General features: G+C 35.7%; 2 protein-coding genes across 5 annotated transcripts; both read right to left on the bottom strand.

Annotated features, from left to right (window-relative positions):
- Positions 1-54: 54 nt before the first annotated feature.
- On the bottom strand, positions 55-15,712 carry LOC135686533 (uncharacterized). Of its 4 annotated transcripts, none has more exons than XM_065202784.2 (22): positions 15,553-15,712; positions 13,342-13,576; positions 12,981-13,088; positions 12,776-12,823; positions 12,355-12,420; positions 10,279-10,370; positions 10,084-10,135; positions 9,696-9,829; positions 8,837-9,373; positions 8,492-8,534; positions 7,835-7,961; positions 7,080-7,161; positions 6,684-6,735; positions 6,522-6,557; positions 5,887-5,960; positions 5,585-5,672; positions 4,876-4,931; positions 4,434-4,484; positions 2,547-3,719; positions 1,682-2,136; positions 925-1,014; positions 55-268 (listed from the first exon to the last, which is right to left on the bottom strand). In XM_065202784.2, exons 2-22 carry the CDS (start codon positions 13,558-13,560, stop codon positions 207-209), a joined length of 3,645 nt encoding a protein of 1,214 aa, XP_065058856.2. In that variant the 5' UTR covers positions 13,561-13,576; positions 15,553-15,712; the 3' UTR covers positions 55-206. The 4 variants fall into 4 exon arrangements, with proteins under 4 accessions (XP_065058856.2, XP_065058854.2, XP_065058855.2 ...); XM_065202782.2 differs by having other exon boundaries at positions 12,981-13,091; XM_065202783.2 differs by lacking the exon at positions 15,553-15,712 and adding an exon at positions 14,199-15,519 and having other exon boundaries at positions 12,981-13,091.
- Positions 15,713-17,969: 2,257 nt separating this feature from the next.
- On the bottom strand, positions 17,970-24,596 carry LOC135686540 (deleted in azoospermia-like). Its single transcript, XM_065202793.2, has 10 exons — positions 24,443-24,596; positions 21,740-21,832; positions 21,275-21,369; positions 20,756-20,810; positions 20,453-20,509; positions 19,937-19,976; positions 19,403-19,506; positions 19,051-19,101; positions 18,629-18,691; positions 17,970-18,239 (listed from the first exon to the last, which is right to left on the bottom strand). Exons 1-10 carry the CDS (start codon positions 24,455-24,457, stop codon positions 18,234-18,236), a joined length of 579 nt encoding a protein of 192 aa, XP_065058865.1. The 5' UTR covers positions 24,458-24,596; the 3' UTR covers positions 17,970-18,233.
- Between the last annotated feature and the right edge of the window lie 1,497 nt (positions 24,597-26,093).

A 26,093-nucleotide genomic window follows, 5' to 3' on the forward strand; every position in this document is an offset into this window, starting at 1 on the left:
GAACCAGCCTACCAAATACGGAAAAAAGAAAAGCACCAAAGAAAAACCACAAAATACTTACATGAAATCTTTATACAGCTTAAAGTACAAAATGACAAAGAATTCCATCAAAAAGACAAAACATGCATAAAATAAATGATGCTTTTTTTCGAAGCAAAAAACAGGAATATTTACAATAACATGTATACTCTTAAATTTTTTTCGTATCAAATAAACTGTGGTCTATAGTTCGTGAAAGGAGCTGGATAGCGTTCTGACGCATTCGAGCCTGTGAAGGAAAATAAAATATCAAAATCTGTGGAAGAATACAAATCATAAGAAATAGAGAGAAATAAAAGAGGAATAAAAGAGGAAGAAAAGAGGAATAAAAGAGGTTCGTTGGCTAAAAAAGTTGTATGGAGCTCAAAGAAACAGGAATAAGCGAATTATATAGATGAAATCAGATTCAGAAATAATGCTGAAACATTCTAGGAGGATGTGGAGGGGAAGGTCAAAGGAAGGCTTTGTTTCATCGGATAGGCAATACAGTACTTTATCCGCTTTCGGATAACTATTATCAAAAGTCAGAATTCGGAATCAGAATTCAGCTCCTTTCTGATTTATACAAAAAATGATTTATACTGACTATTGAAAATTCTCAGCGCTGTTTCGTGTTTCTAAGCTATTTATGTGCTTAAAATAAAACTGTTGAGAGGTGCGTAATGTCAGCATACATCTAGAAGTAAGGCTTTCTGCGCTCGATTGACAAAAGCAATCACTTAACGACTTAAAACTATAGTTTATTTTATGCTGTAATATTTTATATTAAACATTGTTTTTTAAGTGATAAAATTAAAGTACTTCGTTTATATTACATAAAGTCACCGGGGAAATTGAATAAAAGTAGCTAGAATTTTTAGACCGAGGGATGAAAAGCGAACGAACCCAAAGCGTTGGCCGAATAGCGAATGGCGTTCTGGTTTGGAAACTGTGCCGGTCCAGTGATGTTCAAAGGATCTCCAAGGAAAACCGGACCTGTACAAAAGATTCACCAGAAATTGATGCTTATGCAGGTTATTTATTATCAGTTCATAAATTTCAACTTTAAATGTTTAAATTTTATGATTTATCCATTATATTACTGACGTAGATTAGTTGAACATACGCACGTTTTACAAATTTAATAGCACATTCTAAAAAGCTTGGAATAAAGCAGAGCTCAAACAGAAAGTATTGAAGATAGTTGAATCGCTGTTAGATCATCAAGGAAAACAAAGAAGCAATGAGTAGTGTGTAAAGAATAGCCCGTCCTTCTTTAAATCTTTAAAACTTTAATTTAAATGTTAAATAATGAATTATGTAGATCAAAAGAAACAGCTTTCTAGGGAACTAGATAAAAGGCCGAAGTGCAACAGGAACCAAGAACAAGATTAAAAGCTTTGTCAAGGAGTTCCTTGTTACTCAAGAAACATAACAAGCATTTAGGTATGATTTTCGCTTTAATTCTGTCAAGTCAAGCAAACATCAATTTTCAAGCTAATGTAAATTGTCAAAATTAAATTGTTAATCAAAATGGCAACCATTGCAAAACATACTTCAGATTTTCGCCTGACGTTCGTGGGAAAAGAAGTTTTAGAATAATGATCGATGTTTAAATGTTGTACCGCAAAGGATTGTTTGCAAATATAAAAAAATTCCATACCTTGGGAGCTCATTAACTGTTGTTGCTGTTGTTGCTGCTGTTGTTGTTTCAAGAGATGTTGTTGTTGTTGTTGTTGTTGCTTCTGCTGCTGTTGTTGTTGCATAGCTTGCTGCTGCTGCTGCTGCTGCTGCTGCAATGAATGCTTCTGTTGCAAAGCTTGTTGTTGTTGTTGTTGTTGTTGTCGCTGTTGCTGTAATGCTTGCTGCTGCTTCAAGTGACGTTGAAGTTGCACCTGTTGCTGTTGCTGTTGTAGCAACAACTCTATGGAAGTTGGGTCTGCTAGATGTTGCTGTTGTGTTATTTTTGAGTTTGAGAAGCTATGATGCATCTTTTCGTGACCTTGCGATGCAGCTTGCAAATTCGATATCGATAGTGAATTCGAGTAAGAGCTAATTGCATTGGTAAAAGGTAAAGACGTGAAAGTGCTCTGCTTAGGCGAAGGGTCCCGTGTCAACCTGGATGGATGAAAGCAAGAGTTACATAATGCATTTGTATCATAACAAGGCGTGGCTTGACAAACATTAACGTAGAAAACTAAAACATCAAAGCAAAATTGCGAGTCTATCCGCTAAACGTTGTTGAAAAAATTTCAAAATTGAAATTTCAAATCGAAATTTCAAAATCGATAGAAACCACTCGTCGACCTGACTGGTCGGCAAATAATTGATGATCAATTCACATGCGACTTTCATCATTAATTTTTGCAATTAACTATGTTTTCGCAGCTGGCCAAACGACTGGCTACAATATAAATATTTAGCGGCAAGACAAGATATATTGTTAAATAATAAATAGAGGGAGTTAAGAACAATAAGTTATTAAAAAGAAAAATAAACAGCAATGATAACTGAGAAGGCACACTTACCTACTTATAGAATGAGATATTGAGAGAGGATTTCGCAAGTCCTCCGGGGAATGACCAGACAGCCGTCTTGCTTGCTCGATGTTTGGTGGAAAATGCAGTAGAGGAGACGATTTAGTTGATCCTGAAGACCCAATGCTCAACGATGACATCGAATGCGGGCTCGCATTCTGAGGGGAGCTTTTTGGTGGTGTGACTGAAAGGGCGCTGTGCCTATCCTTCGGGGGCGTTTTGTAAAGCGGTTTGGTGGCAACAGATGGTTGTGACACGTGTTTCTGCTGCTGGGTCGTTGGGACATGAAATGGCTGCTTGACTGAAGACACATTTTTTACAGCTTGTCCCAAGTACGTGGAGGCTTGTCCGGGAGCCATCAACTGTGCAGGCCATTTGTCCGTTGATAGCTGGGTCTGAAGGACAGGTGTCGATATTTTGGGGCTCGGAGAACTCTTCTTTAAGCTAACCTCTGGCACAACCTCTGACATCGATGATCTGCTGGCACTGAGGGAAGTCGGTGTCAAATTCGGTGGTTTTCGTCGAGCATTATCGTTCGAGACACTGGCGTAGTCCAAAATACTATGCACTGGTTTTTCATGACTGCTTGTTGGAGAAATCTTCAAAGCCTCTGCAGGGCTTTCAAAATTAAGAATAGGATGGCGATTAACTTTCGAGAAATTCATAGTGTCGTTTAGCGATGGGAAATTGACTTTGTCAAACGGATTTGCGGCGACCAAACTATTCAACGATGGCTCTTGTTTTAGGGTCTCCTTAGTCAACACCGTTTCTTTCTTAGAGGCGCTTGCCTTTACTGTCAAAGCAGGCTTCCCAGCCGTTTTTTTATCCTCAGCTTTTACTTTCAAATCAGCTTTTTTTGTTGGCTCACTTAAAGAATGCTTTTTACTTTGCTCAACTTTCGTTTCTCCTTTACTAGAGGCAGAGCAAGATATGTTATCGATAAGGGCTGCTGCTGATGTTTTCAAATGTGCATTTCCAGAGAATTTGGATTTCGACGATGCAGTTGAATTCAATGAACTATTTGACATGTCGAGAACGTTTGCAAATGAATAATCCAACTTGAACGTGGATTGATCTAAATTTGATTGCGAATTTAAAAATGATGCCGATGCGAATTGGCTTGTTTCTGTCTTCTTTACTGGCTTTTCTTTTTTAGCTTTAGATCTAAAAACCAACAGAAACACAATTACAATCAAAGCGAGCCAGAGCAGTTGCATTTTCAGTCTGCTGTTATTACTAAATGCAATCGACGTAAACAATAGCAACAAGGTTTGCAGCTTTCTTGTAAAGACATGCGCAGGCAAGAGAAATTTGAAAATTGGTAACATGAAAGGAGAGCACCATTTTTTAGCAGATGACTTGGCTGCTAACACGATTCTACCAACTCGCTTATTTATAGGCAAATGAACAAGCCTGAAAGCTTTGCACCTTGCAAATGATTTTATTTTGAGTTTCCATTGAGGATGGTTCAGAAACTGCTAAACATTGAGAATTCTAATTTAAGTGTTTACGTAACAAACAGCTTCTAAAAAAAACACAAATAAACTTGGAATTCTGGGTTAAGGTTCAGTAGGAAAATTATTGATAAGCCCGTCACGAAGGAAATGATGCGTCTTTTGGGACTAAGTAATCTTATTTGAGCAAATTCTCTTAAAAAAATCTTGTGAAAAATGTCTCTTTTAACGTTATTGGCAAAGGTTGTTCTTTGGTAGCTTGAAAACTTGAAGTAATACTAATCAATTTGTTCGTGAAACAATCCAAGTGCTTTCAGACTACTTTAGCTATCAGAATAATCATTTTGACTACATGTTATTGGCTGCATTAATCACCACAGTAAACGATAGTGCAGAACGCATTTCAAATGAATAATCAACTAACGCTTGTTGGGTAATGTCTTGATGTGCAGATTTGCTTTCCTTGAACAGAATCCTAAAAGACAGAAAAATAATTCTAACAATGTTAACAAAGAATGTTAAATTTCGAATGCACTTTTGGCTTCTAATTCTTTCGGTCATTGTATATGATTGCAAACTAGCAGCGAAGGGTATCTGCTAAGGCCAATTCGTTAGCGCATTACGATTAGTTTTTGTCTTACGATTAGTACAATTAGATAGAAATTCAATGCTGTTCTTCCAGTGTACAAAATATATAATTGAAAAAACCTTAAAAGTAAAAGTGAAAATGATTTTCGTCGTGGTTTCAAATCAAGGAATATTAAGAGAAGAAAGCTGGTTTCATCAGCAGAGGGAATCAGAAAAAAAACCTTAAATTAAAAAAGAAAGGATAAAAAAAACTGTGAAAGTGCGTTGTTTTGGAGTACCTGCTTGTCATCCATCCTTTTGGCCACAATTTGCGAACATCACTCTCTAGAAAATCCTAAAAGAATAAACAAAGGTTCTTTTTAGCACAAAAAATCAGACAAATTAGTTGTCCAAAAATACTGGGGACGGATATAAGCGGCAAGAACTAAGGGGGGGGGGGGTGTTGGAAATTGATTGGACTTTGTGCCATACTCTTTAGGTGACCGGAAACTGATGGAAACGGCAATTATCAAAATTCAGAGGCGGCTGAACCGTCCCTGAATACATGAATACAACCTAATTTTCAACACAGCTCTCCCAAGGCACTAAAATGCTTATTCTAATGCAACACATTGTCAACAGCAACGCACCTACGGAGCATCTTAAGACATTTTCGACCGGTAAACCTTCCCTCCCCTAGATTATTATGCAGCCATTATTTGAACCCCTTGTTTGAGAAATAACGTTTCGTCTACGATGTCTTCACTCATTCGCTATTTCACTCTTTTACCAGGCCCCAATCATTTACCAGGCATCGTTACCAGACAAACCGGCTGGTGTTGCGCCGTTTTACTCCACACTCAGTGCTTTTTCGAGTACAATGGATTCAACAAGCTTATTATTGGTGTACATAGAAACTACAATAAACCACATGTAAAGAAAGCGTGCGGGTAGGGGGGGGGGGGGTGAAGTGGAACGCGTCTGACCTGGTCTTGGTTTGTATCTCACCTTAACGTACTCTTCAGCAGTCATACTTCTCGACTTTGACATCTTGTACAACTGGACTTTAACAGCAATGACATCACAGAGAAGTCTCCTTTTGGAAAAAGCAAAATAGGTAGCAGACTGGTTGTACAACTTTAGAAAAAGACAAAATGGCAACTTATTCTGATACAGAGGAGTGCAAATAGCAGTCGTCCAACACATGAGCACAACTCACAAGTTCAACGTGCAAGTTCGACATGAACCTATTATCTAAAGTGCTCGCGAAATTCAACAGAATATTTATGAATTTGTTGCACTAGAATTACCTAATCTCTTCAGTCCACGAAAATTTACGTTTTGGCATATTTTTCTTTGTCTTTTCCTCTGATGTGGCCATTGGCTGTAAACAAACAGAATACATATCCCAAAATGTTCATTTTTTTAGAGACAATTCATTTTCAACAAGTGCTAGAAATCTGTAAATGAACTATAAGCCTGAAATGGATATCTTGAATTCAAATGACAACTAAGAAACAAAGTAACTCCCAAGTTAACCACTTGATGCAATCCAAGATTTCCTCACAGCAATCGTTTGAAATAAACTAAGGCGATGCTCTAGATCCTTTGTGTCCGAGAAACGCTGGTATCGACGATACGGAATATTTTTTGCAGCTCTGCCATGCTTGTGACACTGGTAGACGTTATCTTCTAGACAGCATGAAGGTGATATTGCAGCCCCGTGGATTAACAAACCGTTCAATTATATTTATATTGTAAACGTAATTATAACCTTTAATATTTAATTTTAATGATATGACTTTCAATGCAGCAATTTGTAGCATGTTAGTTGCAAATCTTTCACGGGAAAAAATAACTGCTCCTAAAGACCTAAGACGAAAGTCATCAACGTGGAAACAATGTATAAGTTGCACTTTTTACAGTTTAATTTTTAAAAACTTACCGCTTCACTGCCAGTCTTGTCTGTTGGTGACGCAGGCTGTAAAATATTTATAATATAAGTGGCTCTTATAATACAAGTGGTGAGAAAGGAATTTAAACATCAAAACAGAAATCTTGAAAATGGCTCTGAAAAGCGAAACAGTAGAGAATTTGAAGTTCCAACCTTTTCGGTCAATTGATCTTCATTAGTAGAAGGGAATCCACTTTGCTTCATTCTGTTAAGAGCAGAAGATTACACTTGAACCTGAAGGCTTGTTAAATCTTGGTTTACCGACTCAAAACGGAATAAAATCAAGCATGGGTTTGTTCTCTGATCAGAAAGTGGTTAGAGAATATAGGGACACTTGCAGATGTCATCGTCTGTATATCGAATTCTGATTTGATGAAAATTTCATTAACAAAATCCAGTAGCGAAATTTGCAAAGGTAGTATTGAAAATTCGTTTTATAAGAAGATAAGAGAAATGTCGAAAAAATGAAGAACAAAACGACATTTAAAGACATTATACTGTCAAATGATAAAAAATGGGAAGAAAAATAAAGACATGTTGCCAACTTACTGTTCTCGCACTTTTTCTGTAAGTGCGTTTGCAACCTCCGCATCATAAAGTTTTTTCTGGAGTGGCATCTCCTTTTCAATTGCTACAGATGAAAATTAACAATTAAATACTGTTTGAAAAGCCCAGCTTCAACATGAAAATGAAGCCAAAAAAAATCGTTAAAGCCAGACGGGCAGCAAACATGTTCATATGAAACATCAGAAAATAAAAACATTATTGAACAAAGTGGATTGGATTTGGGTAGCTACAAGTCAAGATCTATCTTAGTTTCAAAGACTGCTGTGAGATAAAAAATGCGATTTCACAAATAAAAAAAACAGAAGATAATTTTCTTTAGCTTTAGACAACCAGACCAGCACTTTCCCTGGTGGCGCCCAATTTTGAATATTCTAATGCGGTTGAGCCCAAAAGTGACAAACGTGGTTGAAAATCTTGCATACTGTTACAGCTATAGGCACAACTAAGAAAGTTTTTAATTCGGTTCTTTGGGTTACACGGGAAACGAAGTTAGACAGCTTGAAAACGATGAAAAATTAGACCAGTCTCATCTTTTTAATTGATATTGTTTGATGACAGCCTGCAATTTCTGAAATAGTCTTGCAATTTTATACTTGTGGCATCTTTGTGTTAAAGATTTTTTTGACATTTTTTGTGAGAGCTTCGAGATATTTTCAAACATAATACCGAGACGGTGAGGGAAGGCTTTTAGCAATTTGCTTTGTCAGAGAAAGGCGCTGATTATGAAATAAACGCACCTTCTTTCAAAAGCCTCAACGGCTCATCAAGCTGGTTCACTTGGTCTTCTATCATCAGCGTCTTGGCTCTTTTCACGAGGGTCTCTTTCGTGCAAGGCAAATAATACGCCAAATAGTCGTAGACATTCTATGGATCATACAAATAAATTTCAGTACAGATTTCAGGGAGCTAGACTTCACTTGATTAAAGACTAAAAATGAAGACTTTCCTCGACATATGCTTCAAAATAAAACATCACAGTACAGATGGAAGCTCCTCCGCGGAATGTTTTGAAACACATTTTCGTCATTCAGTTGGGAAAATTAATTTATCATTGACGCACCAAAAACTCACGTTGGCGTCCTGAGTGATAGGGGGCCCTTACTCTCATTCGTTTAGGTGGCAGATCTCTTCACGTTTGTTTTAGGTGATATGTTTACGACAGTTCGCAAGTTCTTGGATGCTGGTGAAAAGTGAGCGGGGCGAAAAAAGGTTTAAAGTAAGGTATTTCCTATGTTTCTATTCTTAGATTGTATTGCCATTTTCTTTTCTTGCTGGTTTTACCGTAAAAGGCCGTGCTTGTTACTATATCTACACGTACGATAGGTTTATCTTTAGGCAAGACTGTGCGCCCAAACGGCTATTTTTTGAGCCCTGTCAACAGTAAAAATACTCACGGTTCGAACTTTGCATGGCAACTTTGATAAGGTTCGTGCAACCCTGCAAAGAAAGAAAGATATGTAAAGTGATTGCTATCAATCGGTATATTTGCTATAAGACATCGTATGGACAAAGCTGTACAATTTTGGTGTCTAGAATAAGACGGCTCGAAGCTGCTACTCTGGCGGCTCTAAGTTGTTACTCTGAGTTTAATCTCCAAGATAAGAAAAGGCACTGAAACATAATGGTCACAGTAAGTTTTGGCCAAGCTCACACACTACCGAATTTTCACCCGTTATAGCTATATCTTATTCTTTCCATTCATTTTCATCTAGTATTTCAAATGCAAATATCAAACTTACCCAAGCAAGGTTTTGTTGACACCAACGTCAAAAAACCGGCATTTTCCATTTGGACAATTGGCAGCAGCATCTTTAAGGTTTTGAACCCCAGCTTCAAGAATAAGCGGGAGGTTATCGGGGAGATTTGGGGGGCTTGAAGGGGTATCTGTGTCTTTGGGTACAGTTTTTGGCGTTTCTATAAAGCTATCCATTGATTTGCTGGCGCTAGTATTCAAGTATGAAGTCTTTAAAGATGCTGAATTTTTAAAGCTTTTTTCTGTCATATTGCTAGAGCTGTTCATTTCATTTAAATGTTTATTGAGAAACAAACTAGAACTGTCAAGAAATTGAGCGCTGTTTTTCAAAGCTGCCTTCGGCGATTTGCTATGGACATCAACAAGAGCAGTGGCATTAGTATTCACACTAATCCCATTTGGTAAGGCCTTTGGTGTCGCTGATGGTGAGGATTGACCAAGTTTGGCAATGTTTTGGCGTTGTAGCACAACCGGCGAATCTTCTGAGTCATCCAAAAGAACATTCTTTTTTCGTTTCTTTTCTCTTTAAAGAAAAACATAAACGTTTTCAGGATATGATTGCAAATAAAACACGATTGCAGTGTTTATAAAAGTTCAATAAACCCATTAACAAACATCGAGCTTGAGATTTAAAATTGGTTACAAGAAGCAGATATGACTTTTTGCGAAATCAGTGGCGCCTAAAATGGCGTCGACTTCACATATAGGCAACTGGAAATATTAACTGTTGGGATTTAGAATAAAGAAAAAACTTTGGTAGCAAAATCTTGTAGGATACATATCCCTAAAAAAATGAGGAGATTGTAAGTGAATTTTCTCGGCTCATAAGAATTTTCATAACCTACTTTTGCAAGAAAAGTGATTTCTCTAGTTTTTTCTGCTTCTTCTCTTTATTTAGAAGCTGCTTTTTTCGTTTTTGCGTACTTAGTTCCTTTGGAGTTTTGCTTGAATTTTTGTCGCCATCTTTGGATTTTGCTTTCTAAAAAAAGGAAGGAAGAAAAAATTTACAACAGGAATACAAGAATTTAGAATAATTCCCTTTTTCTCCTTGTTGCGAGCAAGCTCGAGAATTTTTCAAATCCAATTTACGTTCTCCATAATGAAAGTCACAGGATTATTTATCTAAACCGCAAATTAAAAGTTGCAAATTTGACGAGGTAGGGTCAATTAAATTTGTCAATTAGAGCAAGAATTTCTATCGGAGGGTCACTTTAAATTTGTCTGATAGCTCACCTTTCCATCGACAAGTCGCTTCTTCTTTGGACTTTTGAAGTCTTTCATGTCACTAAAGAAACGTAGAGAGTTATTGAATATTCAGAGCATGATAAGGGGATATTTTTCAATATATCCATTGGGAAAAATGTCATATTGAAATGAGGTTTTGTCGATCAGTAAAAGGGAAGTTCAGCAAACAAATTCGATACATACCTATCTGCTACTGGCCTGTAATGCAATTCACCTTGGTTGATGTAAAATCCACCATGCTGAGTGGTCCAGTCTGCTGGTACAAGCTCATCATACTGCAAATAAAAATACAGCTCTAAAAATTCGGAATGACTGACTGCATAAGATGTGAACACGATAAAACATGATTTGTGTTTTGAATCAAGGGAGTCCTGTTCTTTCAGTACTTAATCCAAGCAGGGGGATCAAAGGGTCGCCAAAAGGGGGATCAAAGGGACAAATTGTCCCAGGGCCTTGATGCCTAGCGAATTAATGAAATGCAAGAAAAGCATTCCTAAAAATAGTAAAATATATAAATTACAAGAAAGCGACTGCAGCAAATATTCTAAAATGTATTTTCAGCTAATCTTAAGGGTGTGATCACAAAAATTTTCTGCTCAATTAGCTCACAGTGGCATCATTTTTTGGCTTTGCAGCCCTAAATCCATGGTGCGAGGGGGGTCCAGCAGACAAAGTTGGGAGATGGGGGTAGGTTCATGACCCACTTTTAATGTTCAACTATTAAAGATACATTAAAAGTTACACCTAAAAATGTTTCTGCAGAGGGGTTTGCAGAAACAGGAGCTTAACCTCCCAACTTTCTAGTTGTTTCACAAAATTATTAGTTGCTCAGTATAATTACTTTGGATGTCATTGCCCCCTCTAGTCGGAAAGGAAATGCAGCGCTACTGATAATGCAGAGTTTAACAAGTTTGATCTGAACAAATATGATGTTGTTATTAGTAAGGTACTGGTATCAGACAGAAATCTAGACTGACTGTATAGGTTCCAGAAAACCGGTCAAATTGACTGACTGACTAAAGTTCCTCTGTTTACATACTGAATTGAACCACTACACAATTCCTAATTTTGTAAGGACAGCTCTCCTTTGTTGCAAAGATTTTCAGAGTTTCCAGCTTCCTAATTCCCAAAGTATCTGAGGAATTAAAAATCAAGGAAATCAGTTTCCCCTTTAAGTGAAAGTTTAGAGCAAGCTATCTATGCTCCACTATTGAAATCGGTGGCTATTGTTTTCTGAAAATCTGTGAAAACCAGTGCCCATATGTTACACTTATGTGAAAAAACCTGTGGCTAAAAGTATATTTGATATATATTCACAGCTCGAAAGTTTGGAGGATGCTCTTATAAAAAATGGTAAAAAATGGAATATGGATGCAAATGAGAAGCTGAGGTCTTGTATTGAGGGATTATGGCTTTCCTTCTCAGAAAAATTCACCAAAATTAGAATCAATGTTGCAAGACTAGGTTTAAAGCCATACTGAATGGAGTTAAATTTTGAGATTTTAGATAAAGAGGGCAAATTAATCACAATTTATTAATCTCATAAATTTTCACTACCACTACCAGTACCATTGACAGGTAGGGCCGTAACAAGTTGAAGCACCCCCAAAACAAGTCAAACTCTTTGCTTAACCAATCTTCTGTAATATATTGGGATAAATACTGTTTGTGGTATCATAATTTTCAGACATTTCTATTATCTTTTCCTTGGTGGTTTCTTAAAGGACATATGACACACTTTTCACCCTATCTTTTCTTTTCATTAACTAATAGATCATCATTTAGAAGTAAGTTTTTCCTGGTTTAGAACAAAAAATTCTAATCAGGGGGTGCAGGGGGTGCAGGGGGTGCAGGGGGTGCGATTTTGCTTTTTATCATGTGACCCTATGACGTACATTGTGATAACTTGGAATTTTCCTGTCATTAATAGAGAGTTTACAAAACACGACGCGACAGGTCCAGACGAACTGAATTCGTTTAGAAGCGTGTTGTAAACGTTAATATTGCACTGTATACCAGTAGCAGCAATAACAAATTATGACAACCTACGTCACGGTGTCACGTGATTCATTTCCTGCCATAATTTGAAAAGGGTTTTTAAGTAGGAAAATGAAATCAGAAAGGAAGAATATTTCAACAACACTCTCATACAGCATTTTACTTTGAGTTAAAAGAAGAAAAAAATTTGGCGCCAAAAGCGTGTCACTTGTCCTTTAAGGTACACAAATGATATTCAAAGTAAAAAAAGTGGCAACTCACAGCTTCTGTGTTATCAACAAAGGGATCACTTTCATCATATCCATACCCAATATCACAGTAATATGGCTGTTATAGAGAATAGAAGAAATCAATACAGGAAAAACATGTGATTATATTAAAGCTGTCAAAAACACACAAAGAGGGAGCTCCATGGTTTAACATTTGGATTCAATGTGGAGAAAGGGGAAAGATCATATACTATTTCTTTCTTCACTGACACAATTTTGTTATAGTGTTTTCAGATTTAAAAACGTATGGCAAAAATCAGCATAAATAATGCAAAGTAATCCTTCTTTTGATAAAAGGAAAATGTTGCATCTTGGACATTTAACAAACAACCCACTGTCCAAGTTTTATCAGAGGTAAAATGAAAGTGAAAATATTTTAGATCATTGCTATCAAAATAGAAAAGTAAACAAACATTTGCATCAAGCTTGCGTTTTTTTCCTGTCTTGCTTGGCTTTGGACCCTGTGAAAATCAGATAACATATTAATTGCAGATCTTCATGACTAAGGCAAAATTTAAGGGAAAATTCATGACTAAATGAACAGCAATGACTCTGACATTGAATCTCTGTCAAAAAGTTTTGTCTAATAAAACATCAAGAAAAAACTGGTTTTCTTACATATTTTTCCTCAAATTTCTTTGCTAGTGCTTTGAGTTGGTCTGTGTTATCCTCATCCCCAAAGGGGTCTGTTAGAGAATTTTGTTCAGGCTTTGCCCCAGGCTCTGACTTCTAGAAAAAAATCAGCTTGTTGATAAATCTGCATTAACAAATATACATTGTGTTCATTAGCACCATCAACATATCACAATATCAAGTTTTGTTACTAACATGGGGCTCATTACCATACCAAATTTTGATCTTTTCAAAACCTCCTTTTCATCATCATTATTTCATACTATTTACGAGTACAAATCTTGATACAGTAGAAGAGAATAATCAAAGCACAAAAACTTCTCTTGTAAAAGGGAAAACAACATACCAAAACATCTTTAACCAACTGAACATAAGAATATTCTGGACAATGTTTCTCATTAGAAGGTGCAAGATTTATCTCAAGCCTAACTGATTTATGGTTATTAGGTTTCTCCTCTTTCTTTCCTTGACCACAGTCATTTTCTTTGGATTTTGATGCTGAAGGCTTTTCATTCGAAAATGTTGATTTAGCGGGTAGCAATGGCACACGCCTAGGCTCTGCCATCTTTTAGTTGCATCATCTGAAATCAAGAGAAATGTATTTGAGGCAAAGCAGTTCACAGTTTTGGCACAAAATGACTGCCTATTTAAAGGCTGTTAGACATAGGAAAGTGGACCTTGATTTTACAAGTTACTTCAACATTTGATATTTTGATTCAGTTATCAATTCATCCTCCTAGAGCAAAATGAATTCCATGTATGTCGGATTGGGCAGTATAAATAAGGCATTTCTGGAATGAAATCATTTATAAACAATTTGGGAAAATCAAAAAATAGCAGCAACATCGAAGGTGGAAGGGAAGGAGGATTTCCCCTGTTTGTCTGTCAGGAAAGTATATATACTATATACTATAAAACTATATATACTATAAAATCTGCAAGTCCAGTGGAATTAATTTTCCCTTATTGCAAAATGAATCCCGCCCAGTGTATTTGTGCTGAAGTCCTCAATTGCCTAAGCTATTCATTTTTGTAATGCCTCGCTTCTCTAGGTATGCTGTTCTCAAACTGAAATTGCCAGTAAATCTATTGCCTCTAATACAGCTTATGTAACACTTTCTGCAAGATTTGCCATATTATCTGGCAATCGGGTTTGTGCACAACCAAGCAAAGAAATGTTCAAGTGAAGGCTATTTCACTTACTCAGCCACAAAGGCATAGTTCTTTACTTTGATTGAAGCTTCAAACTTCGCAGGTTTTTTCCTTTACATCATTTATTTTGTTGTTTTCATCTCCTAGCATGTCATCAGATAGCCAAAAAGTTTTCACATGAACAGAAATACTTACAAGCTTGAAAAGGTTTGTATGGGGCTTATTGAGTCTTGTTGGAGTCATGATTATGATTATCACTGATGATCATGACCATCATGTTGATTCTTTCAAAAAGAAATTTATGATTTTTTAAAATGAGCCTCAAATACATTCCCATTACCTTTTTCTATCAATGTTTTCGTTACCAAAAAATCATGTAAAAATCGCACCTTGAGAGATAATGGGAGGAGCACATTGAAAGATAAGGGGGGGGGGAATTAATCACTAATTTTACAAAAGTATGATTATGGTTTAGAAAAAACAATGATAAATAGATTTGAGCAACTGATCATTACTTTTTCAAATTTATCATTTAGCAAAATTTTGATGAAACGCGAAAAGTAAAAGAAGAAAGGATGAAAGGTCAGTAAAAGGTGATCTGGCAAAAAATCATTTCTTTTGGGGGCAAACATCACCTTGGCTTAAATGGCAAAAGCATTTTTTCTCGTTTTTTAGCAAGGACAAGCCATGATTTTAAGTAGTCTTCCTAGGCCTTGGACACCAGTGAACCAACGACCGCACACTGCGGCGCAATGTACGAGAAAAAATAAGAAAGGGCCTTGGGCACGATTAGTTGACGTGGAAGAGAAACAACCAAAAACTTTTGTTCATGCCTAAGTACACAGAAGATTCGTTACCGAAGAAACACGGGTAGTACTTGAAAATTTTGTCACTAACTATTTGCAATTGAGCGCTTCAAAATAACAAGAAGCGTGTCATGACATGCAATCGAGTGCTTCATAAAGTTTATATCAAAAGGAAATGCAACCCTAGGAGAGCAATCAATTCATTTATATCGGTACTACGAAATTCCACCTTAAAATGCATGTTTTGAGTAGAGAAACACTCGTTGCACAATGACAAGACCTAATCACAACAATGTCGCCATGTTTCTCCCTCGGTCAATTCAAATTCGTGACCTAGAAATCCTTGCACTTTTCAAAAGTGCGCATGCCCAGTACTTTACAAGGCATGCGCAGTAAGGATGAACCACAAGATGCTTTTCAAACAGAAGAAAGTTTTTGAAGAGCTTCACGGCGGCCGAAATAGGCTTGTTTCGCAGACGAAAACACTAACGAAGCAAATGTCCGAAATAACCCAAAAACCGGTAAAAATAGGCTCATTGTAACGCCCAGAACATGCTGTACCCAATCAACTGCTATTTCGAAAAATTTAAAAAACTTACCAGAGTAAAAATGGCCAAATCAAAGCTATCTGGCTTCAGCAACGTCGATAACATCCCTAGAACATGGCGGTGAACGAAAAGAGACCCTTAGAAAGTGCAGGTTCTATGGCATGCTGTACACCGCTATTCGCCACACACTACTTGATTCCCGCGAATATTGAGCAACAAAACTATTGTTTTCAGTGCTCAGTCACCTTTGTAACTTTGATTGTTCTTTGAACTATTGCGATTGAAATGGAAGAAAATTCGCCGCTTTTCATTGGTCAAAATTGAATGCTTTTATGTTTTCTAGGAAAGTAATAGATTTGATTGGCTGCAGAAGAAGAATAGCATTCTGATGTTCATGAAATTGCGCAACCTTTCCTATTTCAGTCACCATATTGCAAAGAGAAAAGAGGAGAGAAGTTGTGAATCTATAGTGTGAAGGAGTTTATGCTGTCCAGTGGTACGCATGTAAATTATCAGGACCGGAAACTTTACGATTTATTTAAGCACTGTCTATCGCTCTTAGCAAGTTCTGTTTTTAGACTATCGGAAAGTTTTTTGCTGAAACCATTTGTTGCTGCGAGAGCCTTCGTTTTCTCCAGAGCACAGCCCTTTGTTCTGCACGAATTTTAAAGTCATTTTGTATAAAACAAGCTAAAAAATTTCAAATAATTGCTAGGATTCTTGCTCGTTTGCTCAACCTTCAGTATTTTGAAGTCTTAATTGTTATGGATTTACGTGCCATATCAACAAAAACATTTCCATGTTTTATCGTGCACAGATATGCACTTGTCGTTTTCGTGAAAGTTGCTTTCTTTTTTATTTGAAATTCCAATAAACTTGTAAACTAGATGCACTTTTGTGGCACTGAGCAAAAATATATGACCTATTGTAATTTCTCAATTTATTTTCAAGTTCATAATTATATCAAATCATGTGACCACATCTGTCCTCCCTCACAGTATGAGCAACTTTAGACAAATCACATATTTTTCAAATCTGCGTTGAATATAGAAAAGTTATTTTAATTGTTGAGAGTTTCTTATTCAATGTATCTAAATCATCCTAAAGTTGGTTTAATGTGCATACTTCCCAACATTTTTGTTGTAAGACAGAATACACCCATTTTTAGATACATGTTCCAAGGACCATGTTTGATGCAGATAAAATTCCAGAAACTTCAATGCTCAAAGAAAAAATGCATTTTAAAGAAATATAACTTCAATAATTTGCAATTTATCTTTAACCTGACTAGCCAAGACTTGTCAGACATTAACAAATTGTCAAAATTCTCCCAAATTATTGATAATGAACTCCCAAGGTTTTCCAGCATGATAAATTACATAAACTAGATTCCTCGATGTTTAACATTGTTCATGATAAACAGGGGTGTATTCTTATTAATTTATTTAGTGTTCATTTTAGTCATGTTTAATAGTCTCATTATATGTTAACTTACCAAGCTGACAAATAGCCCCTTCCCTTTAATGTTATGGCATCAGGTATTTAATAAGTTAATTTGATAAGGCAGTCTGTCCCCTCAACGATTGGATAATTCAAACAATAGATTGCCCCCCTACACGGATTAGGTTGCTTTCTTGGGCTGGCCTAGCTCTAAACTCTTTTTTTATAAGAACCAGATAATTTTTGCCCAGCCTCATTACAGTTGTTGAGTGCTTGTGAAAGTTTCCGTAAAGGAAATCTTTAAATTTATAATCTGAAGCTGAGCATATTCTAGCCTTGTTCTTGTTTTTTGGGCAAATCGAGCCTCATTATTCTTATAAAGTGTGTTCTTATAAAAAAAAGAGTGTAGTAGTGGACGACATTTGAAACTGCAAGGAAACAACTATTGGAAATAGCAAGAAGATATTTAATTACTGAAATCGTTTGATGAGAATGGAAGCATTTCCTTTTGTTGTTGACATATCTATTGCACATACCAAACAGGGAACAAAATTTTTCTGCAATAATTTCACTACAGTGAAAATGAAAGTTAAGCACCATAGGAGACAGACTGCCTTTAAAGCAACATAATCTTTCATTTGAGTTGAACACATGTAATAAAATTTCCTATTGCACTTTCCAAATGTTATTCAGGATGTCATCAAGTGCATCAAACATAGCATATCAATTATTGAATTTTGTTGATTATTGAACTTAACTTCGTTCATTAAATTTATAGATAGTTTTGTTGCCATCATTGCAAATTTTTTTGTTTGGTCTTTTAAGTTACTATCACAGCGTGATTTTTTGGTAAAGAAACTGGTTACCTAATTAGATTCCAATATTTTTTATGTATCTTTGTGATTTATGTCACAATTGGTGAAGCTGCCAGATAACAAAATACATTCACCAAAATGAAAAAGGTAGTATTTTAAAAAGTTTGATAGAACACATTTTGTGTAGAATATAAACAGAGGAAAAACAAAAAGTGCAAATAGAGAATTTGGAGATGAATACTAATCTAATAGTTTCTAAATGTATTAGATACAATAAAAGGCCATATGACCTAATTCTATAAAATATTGATCTAGCTTTAGAAGCTTCTACATGTTTATAATGTACATTAGCATCTACAGCTGACAAGTGCTACCGGGAGGCAGGATAAACAATTATGCTACATTTATATAGTCCATTTGAAATCAGCTTAAAATGATTCTTTGTAAAAATATCAATCATATCTCCAAATCAATAAATCATCTCTGCAAAAAAGTAATTCAGTGATTAAACATTTCGTAAATGTTTTATGTTTCATACCAAGAGGAGATTGGGCAATTTTTCAATGTCTGAAATATTGACAGTGCCACTTTTGAGTTAATTTTTTTTAATGAAAATAACAATTATTTTTGCCCTTTAACTTAAAAAGATCTTTGTTGTATTTTTTAAAATTGTTGCTGGATTAACTATGTTGAAATTGAAAAATGAAGACTCAGTTAAAAACTTTAAGCTCTCTGTATTTCCTCCTTTTCTGGTTTTATCATCCCACAATTATATACAAGCTTTGTACAATATGGTATCTGGTAACCAGGCAAATATATTAAATAAAATGTTGTAAATGTATAGTTTGTACATATTTGTATAACACACTAACCTGATAAATAGGCCAGTTGTACTGTTGAACAGGAACAAGCCCTGGATTCATGTAGCAAACCGGCTGCAAATGTAATGCTATCTGTTAGAAGCTAATTGTATGTGCTTTTGTAGACTAAGTTTTTAAAACTATTATGAACATTATGCATTTTTTAAAATCAGCTGTTAGGACAATCAGTTTATCATGATGACCAATCGATATTACCAACTGCATCAATTTTTTGGCAGACTTTTTCCAATTTGTTCAGAAGATTGTCAATAGCTAGCAAGTTGAATTTTTTTTTGTTAATTGGTGTCTTAATTAGAAGAACCCTTTCTTTTGAGACTTACAACATCTGCACTGCCCATAATTTATATCCACAATATCATTTTGAGTGACAAATATATGTATAAGCACATTTTTAAAATCAAGTATTAACTTACTTGACAGACATTTTGTGCTGGGGGATATGCCATAAGATTGCATGACATACACTGCAAAAGATAACATTGTTATTGTTTGTGAGAAAAATTGGTGAAGCATAGCATATTGGTATAACATATATTGATTTTTAACTTGCATCTTTGGAATTAAGATTTATTCGTTGTGGCACCATTAAGCTTTTCTCACTTAAATTCAAGGCTCAATATTTTGGGCAGTAACATGTTACCAATCCTTTCTGTAGTTCTGATAACCATGCATAGAAACCGGTTTATCATAAATATATTTTATAAATAATTGTAGAAAATCAGTTTAAGTTTCATATTAAAAAAGCTAAAGCACAAGTTACTATACCTGACTGGGCTCGACAGAAACAGGTACCAGCACGTAAGGTTCCACAGGAGGGCTTTTCTGTGGAATTATGGCATTTGGTTTCACTGGAGATAGGGGTGGTTCAGCTGCAAAATAATCACATAATCTTAAAGGCTGTTATTTCCTTATAGGTAACAATAGAACCCATTTAAACTATTGGCTAAGATCAGTTTTTTTATCTAAGAAAAACACAATAGGGCTTCTAGAACCTTGTCCTTGAGTATTGTGTTTAGGGCTTCTAGATTTAACAATGTGTGAACATTTAGGATGAAAAAAGAAAAGATCATAAATTAATGAATTAGGTTATCCAAAAACCCAAAAGAATATTACGATGAAAATAACGGTCGGTCAAAATTATGAGGAAAACATCTCATCGTATTTAGCAAATTGTAGATATTTGATATTATCAACCTGAAATTTATTTCCTACGAATAAAATATCGAGTCCATTTGGGGCAGCTTTCTTTGCTAAATCCTCCCCTAAACATTTTTTCTCTGACAAAGAAAGAATATTTACCTGTATTTGATCCAGTGGGAGATGCTTGAAACTGACTTCCCTATAATATTCAATTGAAAAAGGTTGAAAATGACTTTTCAAAGAATAGTATCAGCGTTTTGCTGCAAGATTCTTAAAATATCTTTGTGTAACTGCGTACCCAAATGTCGCACAATTTTAATTACAAACCATCAGTGGCATCGCCAGCTCAAAAAAACTAGAGTGGACGAAAACAAATTTTCTCTGCCACGCCCTTTTGACTCTTAGAAAGATCTTTTATGGTATTTATTTTATTTATTTCGAAATTTAGTATAGTAATTTTTCTTTTTCTACCTTTGGGCAAGCAACTCTCTCAAGCAGATTTTTTTGTAATAGTGGCTTTTTGCAAGTGCAAAAATCAGAATCGATCTTATCAGCCCACCTCCCAACCCCCCTGGCCTCCATTTGCGCAAATTTTTTTAAATCTTTTCTCAAAAAAGGCAAATTTAGTATTCCTTACAATATTCCAATAAGTTTTTAACAGAAGCAAACACTCACGTTTCGTCGAACAGCCTTTCTAATTCTTAGTCGCTTCCCTTTCATGATTATCGATTTCTAGAAAATATGTAAGAGCTTTTTTAAAAGTTTTTACGGAGATAATAAACCGACACAAGAAACTTGTATTACATGCTTTATAGAAGAAAAGGTTTTAGCAGTCTTTAACAGCCAGCATCGTTTGATTACCACTTCAAAAAGCATAGTTAATGCTGATTTCTTTCTTAACGAATTAAACTCTCTTGATCTTATTTTAAGATATCTTGTTTTTACTAAAAATGAGAAAATTTTCCAAGATAGACCTACCTTTTTAAGTAGGTTAGAAATGTCTTCTGGCGTTTCAAACGTGACAAATCCGTACCTAGAATTAGAAACAAAACGGGGTTTGCTCACGTTTAAATTTATCACAACGCTGCTAAAAAGTATGACTTTGTGAATGAAACAGTGAACTAAAAATGATTTTGATAAACGATTTCAGATTCCAAAGCTGATTAAATTGAAGTATTTACTAAAGACATTTGGTGTTTCACTTTGATCCGATAAGCTTACAAAATTAGTTTGTGTATATTTTTTGACAGAGAAATTTCAAATATCCCAAGTTTAGAAATCATATGCGACAAGAAATTTAAAGGCAATTTTAAATTCGTTTAGACTTAATGGTTCAAGTCCCCTGAAGGAAAAAAACGCGCTCGGTTCAGATTTTTATAGGAGTAATGTTTCTACCACAATAGAAATCTTACTTATATTTATTATTGGTGGCCTTCAAGAAGGTTAGCTATAAAGATGAAAAAGTGACACGCGGAAAAGAAAATAAATTGTCCTTACCCTTTGCATTCGCCTGTTTTGCGATCTGTCACAATTCTTACATCTTTCACCGTTCCGAAATCAGAAAAGAACACTTCCAACTCCAGCTCAGTGGTCTGTAAAAGTTGGCAAAATATTTCTCTGTAAATCTTCAATTATTGGCTTTTTAGAAGTAAACTGCCTAATCCGCAGACTCTGTATTCTAAAGCTCAGTAGCAACATATATTTTAATAGTGGAGCTGCAGAAAAATAGAGCCTAAGCGGATATTTGATTCATTTTTATCTATTCAATTTCTTTAAGGAAATGAAAGAAGCTACCCAATCAACCATCAAATAAGTTGTACCAAACGCGAGAATCGATTGAGTTTCACCATTTTGTCTCCATCTTTAAGACATGTATTCGAATTTATCTCCAAAATACTCATAGACAATGAATAAAAGGTTCAAAATAAAACTTGGCGAGAATAAGGAAATAAGGCAACTCACATCTGGAGGAATACCTCCGAGGAAAATCCTGTTTGGGATCTCGAGTCCGCCATCGGATGTTGGAATTCCAATCGGCACTTGGATTCTTATCGCCTGCGCATGAATCATTCATTTTAGAAAAGAAAGGTTTCAAAAGTACTTCAAAAAGGAAGTAAATAAACAATCAGAAAGTTTAAATATGCTAAAGCTCGAAGTTAAGGATGGGAATACATTATACACTGCTAAAAACTGAGAACGTTTGTGTATTTGAGGACCCCGCAGATCGCGGGAAACGTGCACAGAAAAGTTCTTGCCGAATTTCCCCCTTTGAAATATTCGTACAAATTCCTTTCTTCTGGGCAAAAATATATTTAAAAATTCTGTAATTAGTTTTGAAAAAGAGCAAAAAAGTCAAAAGCGTAGCTAATCGTTTTCAAGATAATTGCGGATAACAATGGAATAATGCTTGAGATAAGTTGAGAGGTTATAATAACATTTAAATATCGCAAGGAAAGTAATTATATCGAAGCTTGAAAGTGTTGAGATCAAGTTACAATTCATTCACAAAGTCTGCTTGAAGTTTGACCTTTTAGACAAAACATTTGTATATTAATGTGTACTGCTGTTTTAAAGATTTGGATGAATGTTTGACCACCCAGAATATAAAAAGAATTTGTTCAGTTTATAAATTAGGCACGTTGCAATCATACTTGAGAGGAAGAAGACAGAAAGGAAGAACGAAAAAGAGCGAAGAATAAAGAGAAAGGGAAGAAGAAGTGATAAAGAAAGAAAGAAAGAAAAAAAAAGAAAAAAAGAAAGGAAGGAAGGCGTGATTTGCAAGGGGCAGTGGTGTAGTGGAGCAGTAGGATGCCGCGCCTTTATGCTTCCTAATGTTCTGGGCTGCTCGGTTATGCTACTCAATCAAACGAATAATGGTGTTAGTCTTTTCAAATATTAGTATGATTCTATCTATTTACAAAGCTTGATTCTATCTATTTACAATTTTAACAACAAAATTGTTCAGGTTTTCAATACTTATTTCGGCCAAGGTTCGATTGAGTATAACAGTGATAAAAATCATACTATTGCAATCTTGACGTAGGTATTTGTAAGTTGGGCATGCGGAACTCGGATGACGGTTGCAAGTGATCGAAACAAAAATCACGTGTTTGTATTTTCAATTTTTTACAGCAAAATTTTCAAATTTTCTTAGAAAGGTAGTAATATGCTGATTTTGTTTTTAAGGTTTTCTTTTAAAAGTTTTGCGTTATACTAAGAAGACTCAGAAAGTATTCGTCAGAATGCCGAGAACAGTACTCGGTGCTATTAGGAAGCGTACTGGCATAGTACTATATTAGTTTCGTAATATTAAATCATTTTGCCACTAAAACTTGATTCTAAGTTGCTCTTGGGCACGAAAAAGCTTTTTTTAATAAGAATATCGACAATGAAGAGTTGCTTTAATTTCTAAGCATTTTGGAAGCAACACTTTTGTATTATGTGGTTCGAGAGTTTATGATCGAAAAACGAGTTTCCCAAATGAATACATGAGTGCACAAATGAGACAGAAATCCAAAACAGAGTAACACGTAAAGCACGCAAGCAGGCAAGCAAACAGGCAAGCAGGCAAGCAAGAAGGCAAATGGCAAATGGAGTCCCTGGTCATTTAGAGAACAAAGGTGATCTTGTCGGGCAGAGAGGGGCGTGTCTGGGCGATTATCAGCTCATTGCTTTTTTGCAAAAGAAGCATTTACGAAAATGAATCAGAAGACCTTTTAATGCAGGTGTTGAAATGCTAATTAATGAAATGCTAATTAATGAAATGCTAAAATCTTGTGAATAAGGAAGATTTTTAAGTCCTCAGTAAGGTTCAAGGCTGTAGTGATCAAGAACTAGTTGGTTTTGAAGGGAGTGAGAACCTTTGAGTCTTTCATGAGAAGGGCTTTGCACGTGCCCTCGACGATGCGATTTCAGGGCGAGGGCCAAGCACTTTTCTTCAATTTTCTTCCTTACCTTAATAGGAAAGCCGTGCTCTATTAGGAATTCTAAGACAAGCAAGATAATTGCTGACGACTATATTAAAGCTATCGTTGAAGAAGTATTCAATTTGCTGAAGCTGGCATTTATCAAAAGAGAGATAATGCTAATAAAACCAATAGTTGGTGGACATTTTTGCGCCAGGCTGAATGAAACAAAAAATAGGACTCTCGTTTTGATAAACGCATGGAGAATAAAGCTACTCCTTTTTTGCAAATCGGTGTATTTTGAGAACAAGTTATGTTAATTTTTAGATTTACGACAGAAACAAGTGCAAAGAGGTTTCTAACCACTCAAAGCTGCGAGGACCTACCGAGCTTGAATAAATACAATAACTGGGGTTATGGCCATGTATTTTAGCATTATCTTCTAATATCACAGTGAGCAAGGAACCTTCATTCGAAAGTTAATTGAAATGACAAGGGAACGTAAAATCAATCTTACTCAGCACCTAGAAACCCACCTGTGGCCATGTAGAATTCCAAGGAAAAGCCTTTTCCCTGGTTAAGCTGCTAGTTTCAACAAAAACTTTGGGATTTCAGCCTAGCTTTAGTTATGTTTCTAGGTCTTAGCTTACGTCGTGGAACCCGTGCTTGTCCACTTAAGAAATAGGCATTAGGACTTTAAGATAAAATGAAAGCAAAGTAGAATACATTGGACAAAAAATAACTGCTTGAAACGTAATACCTGTACAGAGGCCATCTTCTGCTAGCCTTGCCAAGAATGTTTGCTTTTCTCTGTTTCACCTTCTGCAAATCTTCTCAACTGACTTTCTCTCTGACCTGCTTCTTTTTATCAAATCATCCTAATCAAAAACTCAGTTTTTAAAATGAAATCGACACCAGTTCTATTGTTGCGATTCCCAAGAGAGGCACTTCCTGTGTGCAGCTTGTAGATTTCATCTTATTTACTCCACTGGCCGGCCAGAAAGCAACGAGCAGGCCACCCTAATTTCGCAACCCAAAGCCTCGAAAACAAAAAACAATTTTTATGAAATTTTAACTACTATCAAACTCCCGTTCAAGTAAAGAATACAGTAATGATAATGATAATTTCATAATCAGTTTAAAGATTATTTGGGAACAAACAACCAAGTATTGTAAAGAAACAACCAAATAAATATTGGGTGCAAATTGATCGGACAACGTGTAGTGGCTCTTTGAGACTCTAGAAGTCTCTAGAAATTTTGATTTAAGGGTGAAGGGCTTGGAAGTGGGTTGCATAAATTCAACTGATGATTGACTTGAGCTTTTTATATGAAATTTCTTACTAAACGTAGAATGAAAGAAATTTCGTACCCATTTGGTGGCTATATGACCCTTCTTTGAAGACATATCACCCATACTCAGCTTTTGGGGTTAGCTAGAGAAGAAAGAACAAATTGAGGACTGTATTTCCGCAAAAAGACAAACAAGACGAAAGAGGGTAACCAAGAAAAAAACGTGGTTTTGTCTTCAATAGTTGTCTTTAATGAAGGAAAACATGAGATAAAAGGGTTATCGTGGGAGGGGGGGGGGTGGTTGTTTTGATATTAAAGATAACATGGTGTCAGGGAGCACGGTAGTTAAAGGAAGACAAGTATCCGGTCGAATTCTTGAAACGTAAACACGATAAAATCTAATTCTTAAAACTATAATGATAAAAACAGATGTCCCAAAGAAACGATGACGAAAGAAAAGCATTCATGTGCTCATTCTAAATCTAGGGTTTAGTCATAGTTGACTTGTGTGTCCACGAACTGAGAAGCCGATTAAAGGTTGTTTGAAATGCTAAATGCCTTACATAAAATGGGTTTTTAGTGAGACTGGATATTGTAGAAGAAACATTCGGCTTTGTATGTAATTGAAAACCATAATCTAAGATTTGTTCTGCATAGACAGTATTGCATAAACCAGTTTCACACGAGCAATTCTAATCTAACTCACAAACGAATTTCTCAAAACTGGATGAATTTTTTAAAAAAATTACAGATTTTCGAACTCCAAATTGATGATTCAAATGCTACCCAAATGGCCAGGGGCTCGGTTTATAGCGGCAACCCAGCTGCGGACAAACGTGCCTCCAGCAGCTGTTAGGAGGAGAGAGACTATGGCCACGCGAGGGCATACGCCTAACTTTCCAAGAAACCCCGAGAGGACCAAGTTTCAGATTAAAAATAACCAAAATTTACAAAACAGCTTTTTAGAATTATCAAGGGGTGAAATTGATTACTTGTTTTTCCGTTGATTTGGTTTGTTGATTCGATTGGCTCGTTTGAACGCAAGGTCAAGAGGTACGATCGCCATATTTGTACAAAATGGCCAAATACAGTTCTAGTAGCAGGTACAACCGTCAAGTC

Source organism: Rhopilema esculentum, chromosome 6, assembly GCF_057945365.1.
Source record: "Rhopilema esculentum isolate cy_ngs chromosome 6, ASM5794536v1, whole genome shotgun sequence".
NCBI lineage: Eukaryota > Metazoa > Cnidaria > Scyphozoa > Rhizostomeae > Rhizostomatidae > Rhopilema > Rhopilema esculentum.